This window comes from Crinia signifera, chromosome 3 (genome assembly GCF_055691185.1).
Source record: "Crinia signifera chromosome 3, ASM5569118v1, whole genome shotgun sequence".
NCBI lineage: Eukaryota > Metazoa > Chordata > Amphibia > Anura > Myobatrachidae > Crinia > Crinia signifera.
In genome coordinates, this window is record NC_139219.1 from 33,539,508 (window position 1) to 33,559,328 (window position 19,821).

Sequence of the window (19,821 nt, forward strand, 5' to 3'; positions counted from 1 at the left end):
GGAGAACACCGGCACCAGGCGCGGGCAGAGAGAACGCCCGAGAGACAGCATAGTGGGACGGGCAGTGACGGCCGAGACTCCAAACAGAGCTGTTTCAGGTGAGGGGGAAACAGCAGACGGCTGGAGGAGACGCTGGGACTACATACAGCAGCACAGTTTTGTGGGGACTGGGCAGAAATAATACCTCTTCCCAGACCCAATACTGAGACCCCGGCCGGCCATAGACACAACCCAGAAGCCAGCAGTGTAAGCCCGGGAGACGGAGGCCACTAGCGGAGGGGATAGAAGCCAGTGGCACAGAGTAACCCAGCAGTGGAGGGGAGGAAAGCTGCCACCCTGTTAGGCCCAGCATAAAACAGGCTGAGTTATTAGAGCCTGGTGTGCAAAAGGAAACTCAGACAGCACAAGGCACAGGGAAAACATAATACTGCTACAGATCCTATACCGAAATAAGTTATAGGAGGAAGAGAGGTCACAGGCACCAGAGAAAGAGTGCAGGGACCCTGTAAAGGAGTCTTGGGAAGAGACGGACAGAAAGACTAATGTATAATAGCTGAAACCGTCAACCCAGAGTCGACAGCTATGGAGAAATTTGTAGGAAAATCGGCAAGAAGTGGCAAAGGAGGGACATCTACAAAAAACAAAGACACAAAACATCAGTCCTCCTTCACAGCCAGCCCACCTGCCTCCCCGGTCAACTTTGTTACATCTAAAAACACAGACTCCCCAACTCACAAGGCCACGGCAGCTATTACAGCTAAAGAAATTACCGCCATACTGGCACCCCTACTTGATGAAAAATTGGCAGGCATCAAAGAAGCGATCGAGACGGTAGCTATACAGCTACCGTCTCACGGAGGCAGAACAAAGGATATCAAATGTGACCTTGGCCAAAGCCACCATAGCATCCCAGGGAGCCACAATACTGAGCATTCAGGATAAATTGGAAGAGGCTGAAAATCGGAGTAGAAGAAATAACCTACGCATGATCGGCTTACCCGAATCAGTAAAGCAGAAAGATCTGATGGAGTTGGTTTCAAAATGGCTCCCATAAGAACTGCAATGTTTGCCTGAAGCTGGTAATATTCTGATTGAAAGAGCCCATCGCTTAGGACCAGATAACCAATCTGAACGCCGTAGACCTCGCCCAGTAATCTTTAAGTTCTTAAATTATCAAGATAAAGCTTTGATCCTAGATATGTACAGAAAGAAGAAAGACCTGAGATATCAGGGGGAAAAACTGCTTTTATTTCAGGACTTCTCACTTCAAGTCTCAACAAAACGGAAGGAATTCTCTCCAATCTGCAAATCTCTCTATGAAACAGGGATCAAATTCGCACTTCTCTACCCGGCAAAACTCCGGATAACCCACAAAGACAAGACGCATGTTTGAAACGACCGTAGCAGCTCAAATTTTCATGGACTCAATCCTTGGAAGTCAAGCATCCACACCGAAAGACAGGGACTGAAAAAGAGACTGGTATCGTAAGTATATGACCTTAGAAATTTAGTACAATGATAGCACAAGGGAAAAGAGAAACACTGCGCTTATTATTGTTTGTTTATGTTAGTATATGCAGTACAATAGAACAGCATGGACACAAGATGTTAAGGTCCACACATATAGGTAGTATTAATTTTGGTCTAAGTAGAAATATTCACGAGTCTATTACAGAATTTAAAAACCCCAGAAAGGAGGTAACAAGAAGAAAGATACATCCAGTTGAAATATTAATTTGTGTATCAAGAGCACATATGTTAAGGACTAGATATTTGTCCCATATTTATTTAGTAACAATATCGAGTCAAATGAGAGAACCCAGAGGTTCATTTAGTAGGTTGGAAAAGTTTTTAAGCACATGTTCACAGGACGTTGTATCCATGTACTTATATGTCATCAGTTTTGAAACAGAGAGGTAGATTTGCGGAACCTCTTTCTTTCTCTAGTGATGGGGTAGATAGATGGAAGAAATGTTTAGCTATAAGGATATGGTATGTAATGTCACAAAATTGCACACTCATAAAAATCAATTATTTGGGTAATTATCTTGCACCCCCCATTAGGGGAAAGTAAATATGGCCACACATATTAATAATTTAAAGGTCAATCGTACCAGCATTAAGTTTCTGACTTGTAATGTGGAGGAATTGAATTCCCCTTTAAAGAGGAGGAAAATAGCACAACATTTAAAACGTCATAAGCCCGACGTGGTAGTACTACAAGAAATTCATTGGAAGGAAGGAGACCCAAATGTGTTTAGAGACAATTGGTTTTTAGAATGCTTTACTACCTGTTTTGCTACAAAAAAACGAGGAGTTATGATTATCATAAACAAATCCCTGAGATACGAAGTTATGGGAATATTACAAGACCCTGAAGGCCGATTTTTTGTTTCTTAAAATAAAGATAGAGGGAGAATTATTTACAATCACCACGATATATGCCCCAACAGGTTCTACCACGGAATTTTTCCTACAAAATTTCTCATCGTAGTCCCTCCAAGAGTACCCCTTAGTCTTAAGGTACATCTCATGTACCAGGAACAAGTATTTAATCACATTAGGATACTCCGCAGGCCGGGTTTCCGCATAACAGGCATCAAATACCAAAAATCCCCTTAACCACTGACGAAAATTTCTAAAGGCATTCTCCCCTATCCCATCAGCCTTCTTTGCTTTCTCGAATGCCTGTCTCATGTCCTCCGTAAGGGTGAACATGTCAACATATTTACCTTTCCTGATTTTCTCTCTCATCCTACTCCTGAGTCCCCTAGTCACCGCTGTGTTTGCACAGTGCACCATCTCAGTAAACAGAGGGGGCTCAGGAGGAGGAGGAGCCACCGCTGCAGCCTTATCTTTATTTGTTGCCTTAGCCACATGCCGCACGATAAGCTTCGCCAACTTGCGCGGCCGGCGTGGGGAATCTGACCCCACGCTGCTGGTATCGCTGTCAGAAGACTCGCAAGATGAATTAACCACTTCACACTCACCAGTCCCAGATGTCCCCGGAGCTTCATCGGCCGCAACGGCCAACCCGGAACCAGCTGCCTCCGCCCCTGCTGCCGTCCTCGCCTCCTCACGGACCTCCCGACTTCTTCTCCTTGAGACCACTGGAACCACCTGAGCACTGCTAACCTGTGAAGAAATAACGGGGGGGGGGGGAAGACAACACACCACCCCTTCCTCCCGCGCCCGATGCCGGGCCCGACACCGGGGGCGGGGGTTGAGACACCATAGCACTAGGATGGGGGCCCCTTGGCAAAGGCGGACCCCTCAGAGGGCCACAAACCCCTTGAGATCCGTAGGCACTACCCCCCGATGAAGGCAGTGAAACCCCTGAGCCCCTGTGAAGCTGCCACGGGCTGGGCTGCCCCCAACCTTGCTCCCACCCATACCCCCCAGGACTGAAAGGGCCTGGAGCCTGAGCCCCCGTGGCCCATAAAAGGGGCTGGCTGGTAGGTACACCTGCGGCGTGGCCTTGGGAAACATTTGGCAACGCCTGCTGCCTCCACGCCTTGCTCCTTGCGGCCAAGCACTAAAACCCCCACTTGATGGTGAATGGAAATAAGGACCACCCAAGGATGGCCACTGGCCTGGGAAAACTGGTTAAGGGGAACCCTGAGACAATGCAAATGACTGTGCTCCTTACCAAGAGGGAGTGGACATTCCCCCTCCCCCCCATGAAGACGAGGGGTAGGCCCCGAAGCAGCACCCTGCAAATGCACGGCTGTAGCCAACGTGCCCCTGGAATAAACCATCTGGCTTAAACCTGCAGAGCCTGCAGGAGAAGCCACAGGGAAACCACCTACACCCCACCCCGAACCCGCCCCCACCCCCAGTCCACCATCCCCCATGTAACCCCCTTGACTATGCCCCGGCATCACATTAACATTTGACTGTGGCATACTAAACCCTCTTGAAGCATCCTGCATTCTGTCTACAGGGATCCCTATACCAGCAGGAGCCGACACTGCAGCTCCCACTGGCATCACTACAGATCCCTGCACTGACCAACCTATACCTGGAGAGCAGGGGGTACCAGAGACGCTGCGTACCCGCCCCCCTGCCTCGAGAGCCGGGCCCAGGGCAGCACTATTAAAAACCCCGCTTGGGCCCGACTCCTCCTGCCTGATCCCCGCAAGGGGAAAGGCAACGGACACATTCCTACTAACATCACTGCTGACAGGACGCGCTCCCCCCGTGACGTCATCGGGCCTAGCACTTCCCAGCGCCGAGGCCCGCGCCATCTGGGGGACACCGCTGTTTGCCGGAGAGACACCACTCCTCTCCGGCGGCTGCACAAAGTCTGTGGGCCTAACACCCGCCGCCTCCACTACCGGGGAACGCTGAGGGGGCTCTCCTACCGTGATGGGACCCCCGAGGGAGGCCCCGACCCCGTCACTCACCGCCTCAGGCCGCGCTCGTGGAAGCCGCGGCCTGAGCGCCCGCCGGTGCTGCGCTGAGCACGTCCACCAGAGGCAAACACAACGACCCGCCCGCCGAGGAGACCCCCAACGCCGGACTAGCGGAAGGGGGCACCACAGATGCCTCCCCACCCTGACCCCTCACCACTCTAACCCTGGGACGACGGTACCCCGCCGCAGATAACGGCCGGGCCGCGTCCACAAGGCGGCGGGGGGGAGGTGCTGAACGTCTAGGACGTGGCATAATCAATTACCTCACAAAAAGCAAAAGAAATAGAAAGCACTTACCAGGTCTGCACAGGAGCACCAGCACTTCGAGATGGTAAGAACCAGAAGGAAGAGGTCACATGATCCCTGAACCTTTATACCCTAGCTCTGGCTACTCCCCTTAACCCTCTGATAGGCTCCCAGCCTGCTCACCAGGTGTTACCAGGCAGAGAAACAACACAGCAAGTTTTTTCTTAACCTGACCTTTCTGTGAACCTAAGCTAGGGCTCTTATATGACCTTGGGCTTATGCAGCCCTCAGTCACATTTACCAATGCATTTATCACATTTTACTGTTCCCATTCGGAGTTCATGTGGATGCTTAAGCATGAACACCCCCCCCCCCCCATGATAATCTCATGTCGACATTTTCATGTGTCAACAATTGTCACGTCAGCATTTCGGGTGTGGCGACCTTTTGTCAATGTAGACCTTGTGCATGTTGACCTTTTGCTGAGAAAGGAGCCTGTCCCTGCGATCTGCTTTGCCAGATGCCAGAGTCTGCACATGTGTGGGTAGCGCTAACCCACGGCTGACCCACGCTGACCGCACTGCCCCGTTGGCAGCGCAGCCTGTAACCCATAGGCTACAATGGGCTACCACCATTCAGACTGGCGGTAGCTCAAGGTCCTGATGTGATGCTGCCCAATATTGGTACAGTGGGCAGCACTGAATCCCCCATAGAAACTTTTGGGGGAAGCAGCTGCAAGCAGGGTGGGAGGGATTGGAGATTTCTGCTGTGGTCCCTTCATCTTACATTTGTGAGGTACTTTATATTTGCGGCTAACTGTTTTGGGGAAATATTAAAAAATAAATGGGCCCTCTAGTCTATATCAGGGCTGGCCAAACTGGTCCTCGATATCTACCAATGGTCCACATTTACCAAATCACCTAGCTGGTGCACAGCTGTAGTCATTACCAACTGTCACATGACCCAGATCACCTAGCTGGTGCACAGCTGTAGTCATTACTAACTGTCACATTTCCCAGATGTCCTAGCTGGTGCACAGCTGCAGTCATTACTAACTGTCACATGACCCAGATCACCTAGCTGGTGCACAGCTGTAGTCATTACTAACTGTCACATTCCTCAGATCACCTAGCTGGTGCACAGCTGTAGTCATTACTAACTGTCGCATGACCCAAATCACCTAGCTGGTGCACAGCTGTCATCATTACTAATTGTCACATTTCCCAGATGACCTAGCTGGTGCACAGCTGTAGTCATTACTACTGTAATTGTCACATTTCCCAGACAACCTAGCTGGTGCACAGCTGTAGTCATTACTAACTGTCACATTCCCCAGATCACCTAGCTGGTGCACAGCTGTAGTCATTACTAACTGTCACATTCCCAGATCACCTAGCTGGTGCACAGCTGTAGTCATTACTAACTGTCACATTCCCCAGATCACCTAGCTGGTGCACAGCTGTAGTCATTACTAACTGTCACATTCCCAGATGACCTAGCTGGTGCACAGCTGTAGTCATTACTAGCTGTCACGTTCCCCAGATCACCTAGCTGGTGCACAGCTGTAGTCATTACTAACTGTCACATTAAAACAAACAGGAAGGGAAGTAGATACTAGAAATGTGGCCTGATATATAAATCATAAAACAGTATCACATGTAAAGATCTATCTAATGAAAATATCAATAAGCACAAACTGTTATTTCAATAACCCTACAGATATATGCGTCATTTTTGGTGCATTGCTAAATGTGTATTGGTATATTTTTCTTTATATTGGTCATAGTATCTCTAGTCTTTATCAGCAAACCTTAACGTTATTTTTTTTACCCCAAGTACAAAGGCCCCATGATAAATTGTCTGGGTAAAGGAACTCACGCCTTCTCCACCTCCACATTATTTTCTTGTCTGTCCAAACCTTTTCCTGTGAAAGGAAGGAATTGAATTCTTTGCCTATAAAACCTATTGTCAGGCCGCTGGTACAACCCAGCAAAGCATAATAAACAGTTACCCGGTTACTCGCTGCGCCACGTACAGTCATGTAAAACTTTTCTGTGACACGCAGTAAAATAATGATCATTGTCTCGTTAAGCTTTTCATTTTTACAATGACTATGTAGCTTTAATTAACTAGTCCATTGTTTGCTGCATCCTCTAGCAGCGCACAAAACAGAAATTCTACTACAGTGGAATGAGAAAAAATGATTGTCAAGGCACTTACATTGTTATAACTGATATAGAACGTCATTATTATAAACAACCTCTGAGTGTCTTATGCCCCCACCACTCACCAAACCTTCAAACCTGAACCCCCCCCCCCCTCTCTCTCTTCCTGGCAGTGCGGGGGCTCTGGGAGGTGCAGGAGGCTTGCCCACCTTCCCAGGGGGCCGGAAGGGGGACACGATTTTCAGGAGCCTCCTGGTCATTTTGGGAGGGTAGGAAACTTTGATGTGTATTGTTGGCTATGATATAAGCTAGTGGTTTATATTTTACTCTGGGGTCCAGGTCAGATAATGAAAATGATAAGAGGACCCCAAAAGGTTACAGCAGAATGGCCGCCGTAAGTGCGGTCAGCAGATGGCACATACATGGAAGCATTGTGGAAGCAAAATGATGCGAGGAGTCTTAAGTAACAAGACGATTCAACTGTTTTTTCCGACTCTTCTGACTGAGATATTAGAGTCATCAGCCTGTAGGTCAGCAACATGGAGTCACGACCCCATGCTGATATGGTCGCGTCCCACTTTGGGGTCAGGACCCACAGCTTGAGAACCGCTGATATACAATCCACACTACTGACAAACATTCACAACTGTCACCACTGTCCTGTGACAAACAGACCATGTTGCTAACACTAATATACACTCTTGTTATTGTAATGTGGCCTAACTAGATGGGACATGCATATTAACCCCTTCGGTAGTGGCTTTTCCTGGGGCAGGACAAACCACCTAGGGCAGAATTGCCTCACCACTGATTGCGGCTGCTGCTGCCAGTGTCAGATGTTCTGGGCTGCTCGGGAAGTTCGGGGTCTCTCAGGGGTGTCGTGTGCGCTTGGACATTCGTGTGTTCGGGCACCCAGGCAATGGGCGACTGGGAGCGATCAGCTGCAAGGGCCCGCATCGGCTGCACCGCTCAACCCAGAATATCTCCAGGCATACCACGGAAGTGGTGAAAATTCTAACACATATTTCTCAGAGAAATGCTTTTAATGTGAAAAATAATAATACATATGTATATAATAATACATAGTGAGATTACACTATTAAATTAGTTACCAATTTTAAATACATCATTGACTGTTAAGGTTTTTGCACCTAGTATTGTCTTTCCCTGTTGTCCATCAACCAAAATATACTTTATGGTACAGTACAATATAAAGAGGGGTGAAGTTGTGTTTTGCGAGTGTCAATTGAATATAGAGTTCCACATTATTCCTCCAATCTGGCAACTTCGCCTCTCGCTCTTTAACTTCCTAGTTTATGTTACAAGGAAAATGCCTACAGTATACCCACCCCAAGGATTTCCTGTTCTGGTGAGGGTTACTGACAACATTGTAGGGGAAACAAGAGAACAGCAATTGGCAGAGGTGCACCGGTTTCCAGTAAAACTCTGAAGATCATTTACAAACTCAGAAATGAATGCCGCACAATCGCATACCTCCCTGGTTTTCGGGGACGTTCTCGTGGCCCTCCCACAGCCAGCAGTGTCCCACGGCGGGGGGGGGGGGGCTGTTGGGAGTCCCCCCGTCAGCTCAGCGGCTGAGCAGCGGTGAATAAACGCTGTGCGCATGTGCACAGTGTCTATTCCTGCAGCCAGGGAGGCTGGGAGCATGGCTAGAGGCTCGCAGAGCCTTTGGCCATGCCCCCACAGTGGCAAACCGGGCGTGGCCTTGCGGAAGATGCAACTATAGGCCACGCCCCATTTTCGGATAGCCACGCCCCTAATTTTGTGCACACGCCTGTGTCCCTCTTCAGGGACCATCAAAGTTGGGAGGTATGCAATACTGTTCTTGTTTGCACAAGTGTATCTATTTTAAGGCCTCCATACACTACGGCTATATTTAGCGACATGCATTGCTCACATATTAGAAGTGTGTCTAGGTATATTGCATTCAACATGATGGTGCAGAAATACAGTGTCAGCTTCTCTACAATGTCCAAAATCAATCACTTTAGAACAGGGCCTCCGACAGGGGGGTGCCCTGGGTACAGCTGTCCCGTGGCCCCGGCCTCTGGAGGGGCCCGCCCGGGCAGCAGCTCACAGCGGTGCCAACCCCCCTCCCTCGGGCGCCCGCACACCGCCTCACCATCCCGGTGCCGGCGGCCCCCCAGCCAAGCATGCACAGTGCAGCCTGCAGAGTACAGAGCCTAGGACACAGAGGGGCTCGCGCTCTGCAGGCTGCAGTGTGCACTCCGGACCTGACCGACGGTGGAGGCTGAAGGAGCCGGGTGATGGTAAGTAACGGTAATGGGGAGGCGGGGGCAGGCATGTGTGGGCAGGGGTGAGTGCGGGGGGGGGGTGCGGGAGGGATACAGCACAGTGCCGCTGGGGGCCCAGACTGTAGGTCAGTCCCGGGCCCCAACAGTTCTAGTGGTGGCCCTGCTTTAGAACAACTGTTTCCATAAAGCCCTCATTATCCTAAACTGCTATTCAATCTTCATAAACTGTCTCTGGCATATGGACAGTTTATGGCATACATTTCCATGATATGCTTGTGCCATGTGCAGATATCTTAGGGTTATCTACTGTCTGACTGCCCTCTCTGGGAGCAGCCAGCTCTGTCTGGCAGGGGGGCAGGACTGCTGCCATGATGTGAAATGGGCGGGGTGGAGCTACAAGGATAACACTCTACTTGGGGCGTGGCCAGCACAATCGTGTCATTGTGGCCAAGCCCCCTGTACAATTCCAGTATTACAGGCATTGCACAGTGGCGGGCGGGGAGCTACAATGATGTAATTTGCGATGTTCGGGAGCAATATTCTGACATTTTGTCACCAGGAGAGGCAGAATGAGGTGGACAGAGATAGGCAAATCTAGGCTGAATACAGTAAGGGCATGTGTTTTGTATATTTTTGCAGTGATAAAGTGTTTTGCAGGGATACATACTGTATGAAAGACCTGTGTTCATGATGCAGGCATATGTATACAGTTACTTACTTTCTGCCTGCCAACCTTCTCTACACCACGGAACCCTTGTGGCACTATAACATACCTCCCAACTGTCACGATTCCGTCGGGACAGTCCCGATTTTCGGGTCCTGTCCCGACGTCCCACCTGCGGCAGGCATTGTCCCGCTGCGGGGGGTGGCAGTTGGGAGACCCCCCAATGTAGTAGAATAGACGCTGTGCGCATGCGCACAGCGTCTATTCTCGTATGAAAATGAGGTTGCGGCTAATTAGCATAAGCCGCGCCCTCATTTGCATACGCCACGCCCCCTTTTCGGGCGCCTATTTCTTCACATGAAAAGTTGGGAGGTATGCTATAATAATTGGCGATACTAGAATAATACCATCTACTTTGCCAGGATAACAAGGTGTAACGGTGGTTTTGTCTTCAGGTCTTTGCGGATCATTTTCCTTGTGTATGTCGGATGTCAGAGGCGCCGGCATGTAGTTTTCAATTTCTAAAGTTAACCTGAGACTATGCAATGAACGGAAGTTGCAGCTTAGGCAGGATGTCCCTCCTGTACATATAGTTGGGAGTGGTCCCAGTACACTTGGTAGAAGAAATCAGTTCTATATCAGTTCTTACAAGAATGTTTCATGGTGCATAGAACTACAGTAATGTACAGTATAATGGTGCAATATGATAAAGTAATACAGGTTGAGTATCCCTTATCCAAAATGCTCAGGACCAGAAGAATTTTGGATAACGGATTATTCCGTATTTTGGAATATTTTTATATTTGAACAGGGTTTCTCGAGGTATCTTGCATTTATGTTGTACAAACACATCAAACACATGAAATACACACAAATATATTTTATTTGTGCATGAAACAAGGTATTAAAACATGAAACAAAGTTTGTGTACAATCTCAGGCACTGAATTTGTATGCCAAGCAATCCTGTCCTCGCATGTATTTAGTGCCAGTTACATGTTATTTCCCCAGTAGTGCCAGTTACAGATGTAACCAGTAGGTTTTTAGCAAAAAATAAAAAATAAAAGTACATTTTGGAGACGGTGGGTGAGATTTAATGGAATGAGATATTCAGAAAGTGAGAGATTTTGTGAGATATCTCCATTATTTTTTTTAAAGGGGCAATCATTTACACTTCAAAATCAAACTGGTTTTGCAGTGTAAATGATTGCCGCTTTAAAAAAACTGGAGATTTCTCACCAAATCTCTCACTTTCTGAATCTCTCATCCTATTTAATTTCCCCCTATGGTTTTCAGAATAATTTGTATAGCGGATATTTGGATAAGGGATACTTAACCTGTTGTAATATGCATAGGCGAATCTAGGAACCGGAGATACTGCCAGGCAAAGCTGGAACATTTTCCCTATAGGATAACATGGGACCCGCTAATTCCGACCCCCACCCAGTTCAACGGCTGCCAGTTCCCCCTTCAGCATCACTGAAGCTCGAGGTTGATCTCAGTCTAACCCAAATCGCTGGGCCTTCAATCTGATACCAGGCTGGATCCATGTGGGTTAATTGGTTCCAGGGATATTAAGGTTAAACCATTTTTTTTTCATTTCTTAAATGTAATTTCATGACAGTTTATGTTCTTTGAGGGCAGATTTCTCTGGAACTAAACATCCCAGTTTCACGGGACCAAAATCATTCGAAGCCAACTCAAAAGTTCTTCAATATGATAGATGTAAATGGGTCAGTTGGTTCCGAAGATATAGCTGGTTGGTCAAAGGAGGGTAGGGAGAGGGGAGTGGTTGTCTCTCCCCCTCACACCAGAAAATGCATCCTGGGACCATATTCCCGGGTAAATCCCTGCATTTTCTGTTGTGAAAGGGGTATTATTTCAAACAGCCGTGACCTGCAGTGCTCTGAATACAGCCGGGCAGCCCCTTGCTCTCTGCCCAGCTGTCAATGACTGTCACCCCTGCAGCTTCCTCTCCAATTCTTCTCCCCGCTTTCACCTCAGCCCGCCCCCCCCCCCCTTTAATCATGTGGTGCCGGCGCCTGGCGTGCTCTCCCAATGTCACGCACAACAACAGCGCACACAATATTTCAAATGTCCACTCGGCCAGAGGGGACACCAGGAGGGAAGTGGGAGCGTGCTCTGCGCTGCGCTCTGCTCCTCTCCCCATAGAAGCAGCTGCACTGCTCTCCATCTCTCCCTGCAGCAGCAGCGAAGGCTCATATAAAAATTTACAGTAAGTGGCACTTTTGGGGGCATTGCTTAAGGGACGCTACAAGTGGCGGTATGTGGGGGAATTACGCATAATGTGTGGCTTAATGTGTAAGGGGCATTACGGTGTGCAGCATCATGTGTAAGGGACATTATGTGTGCAGCATCATGTGTAATGGGTACTATGGTGCGCGGCATCATGTGTAATGGGTACTATGGTGTGCGGCATCATGTGTAATGGGTACTATGGTGTGCGGCATCATGTGTAATGGGTACTATGGTGTGCGGCATCATGTGTAATGGGTACTATGGTGTGCGGCATCATGTGTAATGAGTACTATGGTGCCATCAAGCAAGAAACCCCTAGCAATGAGCACGTAGGTAAGCAGCACTTATGTGGCAAATATGTAATGGGCATTACGGTTTGTTATATAGTATGTAATGGGCATCATGATGTGTGGCACATTGTGTAATGGACATTATGGTTTGTGGCCTTATGTGTGATTGGCATTACAGCGTGTGGCTTTATGTGTAATGGGTATTACGGAGTTTGCAAAAACGTGTAATGGGCATTACTGTGTATGGTCTAAAGTGTAATACCACACCCCTTTTTGTGATGACATGCCTCCTTCCCATGAGGCCACGCCCCCTTTTTGCCGCGCGGCTACGCCGTGAAAAGGTCCCCCTACTGTTATGTCTAGATCTGGGACCACCCATTACTATAATTCTAGATTCGCCTATGGTAATATGATAAAGTAGAAGTCTTATGTGACGCCATTCATACAAATGTTGTATGCAGTATTCTTTAGGGTCATCCACAAGAGGAATACAGAGGAACTATAAATATTCCTGCACCCCTGTGCTGGCAATCACCGCACCTTAAGGGTTATTTAGACTTGATCGTACAGCACATTTTTTAGAAAATGGGCAAAACCATGTGCATTGCAGCTGGGGCAGAGTGTTGGATTTGGGAGAGTTATTTTGTTTCTGTGCAGGGAAAATACTGACTGCATTATTATTACACTGCAATTAAGATTTCAGTCCGAACATACTCCCCCCAAATCTAACTCTCTCTGCACATGTTACATCTGCCCCACCTGCAGTACACATGGTTTTGACCAGGGCCAGTTTAAGGGTCCTAATATGAGACCTGAAGAAGGTGAGGTCAATGTCATGGGGGCATGTAGACCCATACACTATAAGACCCAGTGTCTCCCTAAATACATAAAAGTACAGCAATTGTGGAGATGTGGACCATGTGGCCAGCTGGTGTCTGTCTGGTGATCATCAGTCTGTGATGGTGATGGGCCTATTTTTATATGGAGGCCTGGAGTTGCAGCTCCATCTACCCCACTGTTAATCAGATCCTGGTTTTGTCCATTTGCTAAAATATGTGCTTTGCGATCCAGTCTGAATAACCCCCATCTCTTATATATTTGGCTACATCTGTCACTCAAAGTGTGTCTGGAGCTGTAACGCTGGGTTGTGGACTTCCATCTTAATTTATGATTGTCATCACCTGTTTTAAACAGGGTAATTGATAAGAAAGGTGTTTAAGCACAGGTGATGGTAATCCATAAATTAAGAAGAAAGTCCAGAAACAGAGCAATGTGTCCCTCCTGGAGAGGGTCATGTTGGGAGGTATGCACCTCCCTCCCTCCTCCCCCCCCCCCCCCCCATTCACGGCATCCCCACGATTAAATGGCACATGCAAAACACTGACATGGCTATGGTCGACAATGAAAAAGGTTGACAAGATTTATTTTTCACTTTTTCAATGTTTTCATATTCATTCTCATGTGTCGAAATGGACACCAATGAAGTGCCACACTTATGTCAACATTTACATGTGTTGAACTTTCTGTGTTGATTTTTTCTTGTGGCAATTCGCGGCACCCCCCGCGACCCCCCACCCGCGATTTGCAGCACACCCCCCGCAATTCGTGGCACCCCCGGTGACTCCCGCGATTCGCGGCCCCACCCCGTGACACCCCCCCCCTCCTGCGATTCGCGTCACCCCGTGACCCTCCTCCCACGATTCGCGCCGGCCCCCCCTCCCGCGGTTCACGGTGCCCCCCACGACGCCCCCTACCGCGATTCCCCACCCCTGACCCCCCCTCCTGTCATTGCGGCAACCACCCGCCCCAGCGACCCACCCTCCCGCAATTCACTGCAACCCCCCGCGCCCCCCCCTCCCACAATTCGCGGCACCCACACCCCCCCCCGCGACCCCCCCCCTCCCGCAATTCACGGCATCCACCCACGACCCCTCCTACCGTGATTAGCGGACACCCCTCCCCCCCACCCCCGCGCGCGATTCACGGCAACCCCAGGATTAAATGGCACATGCAAAACACTGGCACGGCTATGGTCGACAATGAAAAAGGTTGACATGAGTTTTTGAAGATTTATTTTTCTTTTTTGGAATGTTTTCATATTCATTCTCATGTGTCGACATGGACACCGATGAAGTGCCACACTTATGTCAACATTTACATGTGTTGAACTTTCTGTGTTAATTTTTTCTTGTAGCAATTTTTTTCCAGTGACAACTATGAACTATGTGCACACACATCATCAACCAATTCTTTGTATAATATATAACACCTGTTCTGTTTTACTGTAGGTGTTTTAAGTCAGACCTTTTACTGCTACTAATGGGAGATTGTGTAGACACAATTTTGGGTCAAGCGCTAGGGAACAAGGGTGAGGACAGACTTGGGAGCACAAACAATTTGTAGGGAGAGGTGCACACACATGCGATTAGCTTTGCATAGAGGGTGCAGGAAAGGAGTGGAAGCGTAAGAAAAATAAGTAAAATAAAATAAAAACTGAAAAAGAAATGAGGAAGAAGAGAGGAGGATAAATGGTGAAAAAAATTAAGATAAAAATTAAAAAATAAAAAATAAATAAAAATAATAAATAAAAATAAAAATAAAAGTAAAAATAAAAATAAAACAATAATAAAAACGAAACAAAATAAAATCAAAGACCAATATGTTTACACACTTTTGTGTTGATGTGGGAGCAACAGAGTCTCGGGAGAAGCTGTCCCTATCTTACCCTGATGTTCTTGCTGAAAGTTAGCAGCGTTTGTGTGAAGCTGCGGGACTTTGCGGCCGGGTGCTGTGACGTCATCCACCGGCTCCGACTTCTTTGTCAGATGTGCGGCAAGGTTCTGGGTGGCTGGGGAAGCTTGGTACTCCTCTCCTGGTTCTCCTTAACGTATCCAACGCGTTTCACACCGCATGGGTGCTTTTACTGCTACTATTACTGTTTATGTAAATGCATTCTGAATGACAGCAACATCCTACCATCCTTCTACAAGAATATATAACCAACTAGGTGATTCATCGCGCCCCGTGCCCCCCCCTCCCGCAATTCACGGACCCCCCGCGCACCCCCCTCCCGCGATTCGCAACCCCCCTCGCGCAATTCACGCCCCCTCCCACGCTTTGCGGACCCTCTCCCGCGATTCGCCGACACCTGCGCCCCCCCTCCCTTGATTCACGGCACCCCCGCGCCCCTCCCGCAATTCACGGCACCCCTAAGCCCCTCTTTAGTCCCCCATATACTTACACACCCCTATCACTACCTAGCTTCCTGCTCTCCTGAACCGTAACTTCCACCACTGGGGAGTCGCTGACACTGTTTTGCCCACATGCCCCTATCATGCCTCATAGCCCAGCCTCCTGCTCTCATGCACCCGAACTCCCACCCAGTAGGAGGAGACACTGACTAAGGGCCACCATCCTGTACTGACACGCTGGACCCTCACCCACTGGCTGAAGCTGCACAGTATCTCCCACCCTCCTCTTTAGTCCCCCTTATGCCCACACACCCCTATCACTACCCAGCCTCCTGTTTTCCTGTGTCGTGACCTCCGCCAGTGGGGAGACCCTACTATACTATTGCACACACACACCTAAACAACATGCACACACAGCCCCCCCCCCACACCCACAAATGTCACTGTACCATCCACACTATCAATGTACATCTTACTCTGTAACCGCATTTTAATTAAACAAAACAATACACACCCCCTTCCACATCATATGCTCTCTATTTAACACATTTCACCTATAACTCAAGTTGGCCATCTTTCATACAATTCTAACCATCTTTCTCATATGCAAATGTTCACAAATTAAGGGGGCGCAGCCCCTTACGACGGTGTGAAGAGCGCCCGTAGGGCGCGATGAATCACCTAGTTGATTTATATTTTATAACCCATGGAACGAGAACAGATTGTAAAATTTGCATATCACAGAAAAAGGCATATATTAAACTGATGACTGATGTTTTAAACTAGTTGTCAACTACACATTTAACCCTCTGAGGTCCAACGTCTAGTCAGGCTCAACAGCCCTAGCGCTAGTAGCAGATCTAATGACGAGCCACTTTATGTAGACCATTTTTGGATTGAAAAAAAAAAATTACAATTAATTGAAACATTGAAATGAAATTGTTTGAATTGAAAAAAATATTTTAACGGCAAAGGTTTAAAGACCTATTTTACATTCTTAAAGGTATCACTACGAAGAAAGAAAACACAAGCCAAGTCCCAATACTTACATAATGATTTATAAAACAACACAACCATTGCACGTACTGTAACATAACAAAACACAGCCGAATTGCAAATTCACAAGTACCCTTAAAGGGTCTGGGTCATTGGGTCGAACAAATTTCGGTCGACAGGCATTGGGTCGACCACTGACAGGGCTTATGTCGACACCTGAATAGGTCAACATGTCCAAGGTTGACCGGGTTGAAAGGTCACCACAAGCATTGGGTCGACAATGGGAGGGTCTACAGTCGAAAGGCCAACATGAGTTTTTTGCTCAGAATGTCAACACAGTCAACTTGTACCCCGTCAAAGTATACCACCTCCCCTTGCATAGTACACTGCGTTCACAATACATCGGGCACGGTGCCTCGCTGCACCCGGCACAATATGTTAATCTGACACCACGCCGTAGTGGATGGTAGGACACGAATTACCACCTGTCAGCAAATGTCGGCTTTTGACTGTCAACATTCCCATTTTCAACCTAATGCTTCTGTTGACCTTCCAACCCTTACGATCTTAGCCATGTCGAACTAGTTCAGGTGTCGACCTAAGTCCTATCGCCCAATGCATGTCGATCTACAGATGTAGCCCCTGTCATCCACTTCAGGGAGATGAGCAGGGTTAGGGGGGGGTCGGGGCGGCGAGGGTGACCGGCGGCAGGATAGGCGGCCGTGAGTCGGGGCAAGCTCCGTTGCAAGTTTCACCAGCCCCTGCAAAGATGAAGCGAGCTAGTAAATGGGTTCGACCCAGTAACCTATCCCTCCTTAATGAACACACAAAGGAGGATGCCATTGTGTGGCCATGAAGCAATAAACATAAAAAAAACTGTCTATCATTTCTTTAGCAAGTACTAATCATTGAGGCATGAGGCACAGTGTACCTCGCCACAGTGATGTTATTGTTACTAATCATTTGAAAGGCTGCCGAGTGGTTGTGCGTAGGTGAACAGTGCACTTTCACAAACACACAACAATCTAACATTTGATAAGAAAATGTTCAAATAAATCAATGGTTTTCTAAGGATTCTAAAACAATGATGTTGGAATCTAATTTCTCCATGAACATACATATACGTATAGAATCTGCGGTTGCAGCATTAGTAGTAGTGTGACGCTTCATTGGTTTTACAATCGATCTAGATCGGTAATCGGGAGTTAGGTTACCTATAGTCATTGTTTGCAGTTTTGTTATTTGTTTGCTCTGGAACCCAGCAGTAGTTATCAGTTGCACTGGGAGGCTTCTCAGACTCTTCTTTCTTTGTATTCCTCTTTCTGTAGCACAGGATCCCTCCAGAAACAGCCAGGACTAACACCACCCCCACACAGGCGCATATTATACTCACTAATATTACTGGACTTAGACCATCTGCATTGTCATACTTTACATGATCCATAGAGCTATTGCCTTCTCCTTCAGGAGACATCGAAGAGGAGGTCACAGTCTTTGTTTTGTCCTCTTCATGAATCGGCACATCCATAATAGAATATGGAGTGGGTTGGTAGGTTCTGTCTCTTTGGATGCTACTTGTAGTCTCATCGTCTTTTATTTCCACACCCTTATTTATATGGCCACTGGTAAATGTGTTGGGGTTTTGCAAGTCTGGGACACAGGAGATGTGGTCAGAAGATAGAACAAATCCCTTTGGGCAGGAACATACATAGCTCCCAGGAGTGTTGTAGCAGGACTCTGCACAGGGTGAGTCAGTGCATTCATCAACATCCTGGCAAGAGGTCTCATCACTGTCAATGATATAGCCATTATTGCAGGAACAAATGTAAGACCCATGGTTATTGAGGCAACCCTGGGAGCATGGTGAATGGATGCATTCATCTATGTCAATGCATTGCGAGTCTTTCTGTTCAAAGCCTGAGTTACACTTGCAGAGGAAACTCCCCACAGTATTGATGCATGTCTGGTTGCACGGCCGTTCCACACACTCATCAACATCCATGCAGTTTACCTTGTTTTCGGCTAGCGCAAAGCCAGAAGAACATGTGCATTCAAAGCCGTGCTGGTGGTTTATGCAGTTCTGCTCGCACGGTCTCTGCTGGCAATGGTCAGGGTAGACACAAGACACAGAGTCCGAGGCTAGCACATAGCCATCTCTGCATTTGCAGGACAGGGACCTGTTTTGTGGATACTCAACACATTCATGCTCACATCCTCCGTTATTGTACTTACAGCCCAGTTCCTCAGATGCACAAAAGGGTCCAACAGATCTCCTGTCAGATCGAGGATTGCTCCATTGGTACACATTAGTCTCGTCCTCTTTCTTGCAAAGTAACATAGGTCCTTCTTGTTCTGCTTTGTGGCCACAAGACACAATTGCGGTGGAGCCATAGGGCACTAAAGGCAAAGAGGAACTTTTGAAATCAAAAGGGGTCTCATATTCAACAATTCCTGGGCCGGCGAGCACCACCCTTTGGCACATGCCCTCGAAGTTGAACTTGCAGATGTAGCCATCAGCTGGGATTGAGCATAGTCCATCAGTCCATTTATGATTATCAGTAGAGTTTATCTTCAGGATCATACTCACACATATATTCTTGAGACAAGTCCCTTTTGGTTCACCCAGCCAGTTGGAGAAATGACTTTCTTCTGCATCGTGAGTACCACTGGTCCATGAAAACCCCTTTAGAATTTTATCTGGAATCATACATGTAGACTTCAACTGGAGTCCAATCCAAAGCTTTAAAGTATGACTTAATAAGGAGTGGTTTGTGAGCTTCCAAAGCAAATTGTAGACATATCCGGCTTCTTCTTCACTTTTTATAGTCACCAGATTCCCTCCTCTGGTAACACAATTGTCATGTGCTCTACTAAATTTCTCTTTACGCAAATGGACACTATAACAGGCCTCTTTTGAACACAGTGCTTCACTTTCCTGTCCAAGTACTCCATTGGATAAAGGTAGAGAGAAGGCCAAAAAAACAAGTCCTAATACCGATACAACCATTCTTCTCCGCTCTCCTCTTGTTCCTTGGTTGCTGATGACCTTCACGTTCAAGACACAATTGTAAAGCTGCATGCTATGCTGAATGCATTTAAGAAGTGGCTTTAAAGAAGGTATGTCATTGGTAAAATATCCTTTCTTGCTGCAGGAGACGGTCTGCGTGCATCCTGTTCTATTCTTCGTCAACAAGCAAAACTTCCTGAACACTGCCGGACTGCGATTGTTTTCTTTGCTAATCAGGGCTGTTGTGAAGCAATGTTATCTTCAGTCGGTTTGGATATATAAGTTTGAAGACCGGGTAGTTCCTGAACTTCCT

At 47.6% G+C, this 19,821-nt stretch overlaps 1 protein-coding gene across 1 annotated transcript; it reads right to left on the bottom strand.

Annotated features, from left to right (window-relative positions):
• Window positions 1-16,516: 16,516 nt before the first annotated feature.
• LOC146063333 (uncharacterized) lies at window positions 16,517-19,799 on the bottom strand. Its single transcript, XM_083175614.1, has one exon. The coding sequence runs from the start codon at window positions 19,578-19,580 to the stop codon at window positions 17,712-17,714; it is 1,869 nt and encodes a 622-aa protein (XP_083031740.1). The 5' UTR covers window positions 19,581-19,799; the 3' UTR covers window positions 16,517-17,711.
• Between the last annotated feature and the right edge of the window lie 22 nt (window positions 19,800-19,821).

What these genes read in the sequence shown, in the direction of transcription:
- LOC146063333 (XM_083175614.1), bottom strand. Translation starts at nt 19,580, where the DNA reads ATGCAGCTTTACAATTGTGTCTTGAACGTGAAGGTCATCAGCAACCAA.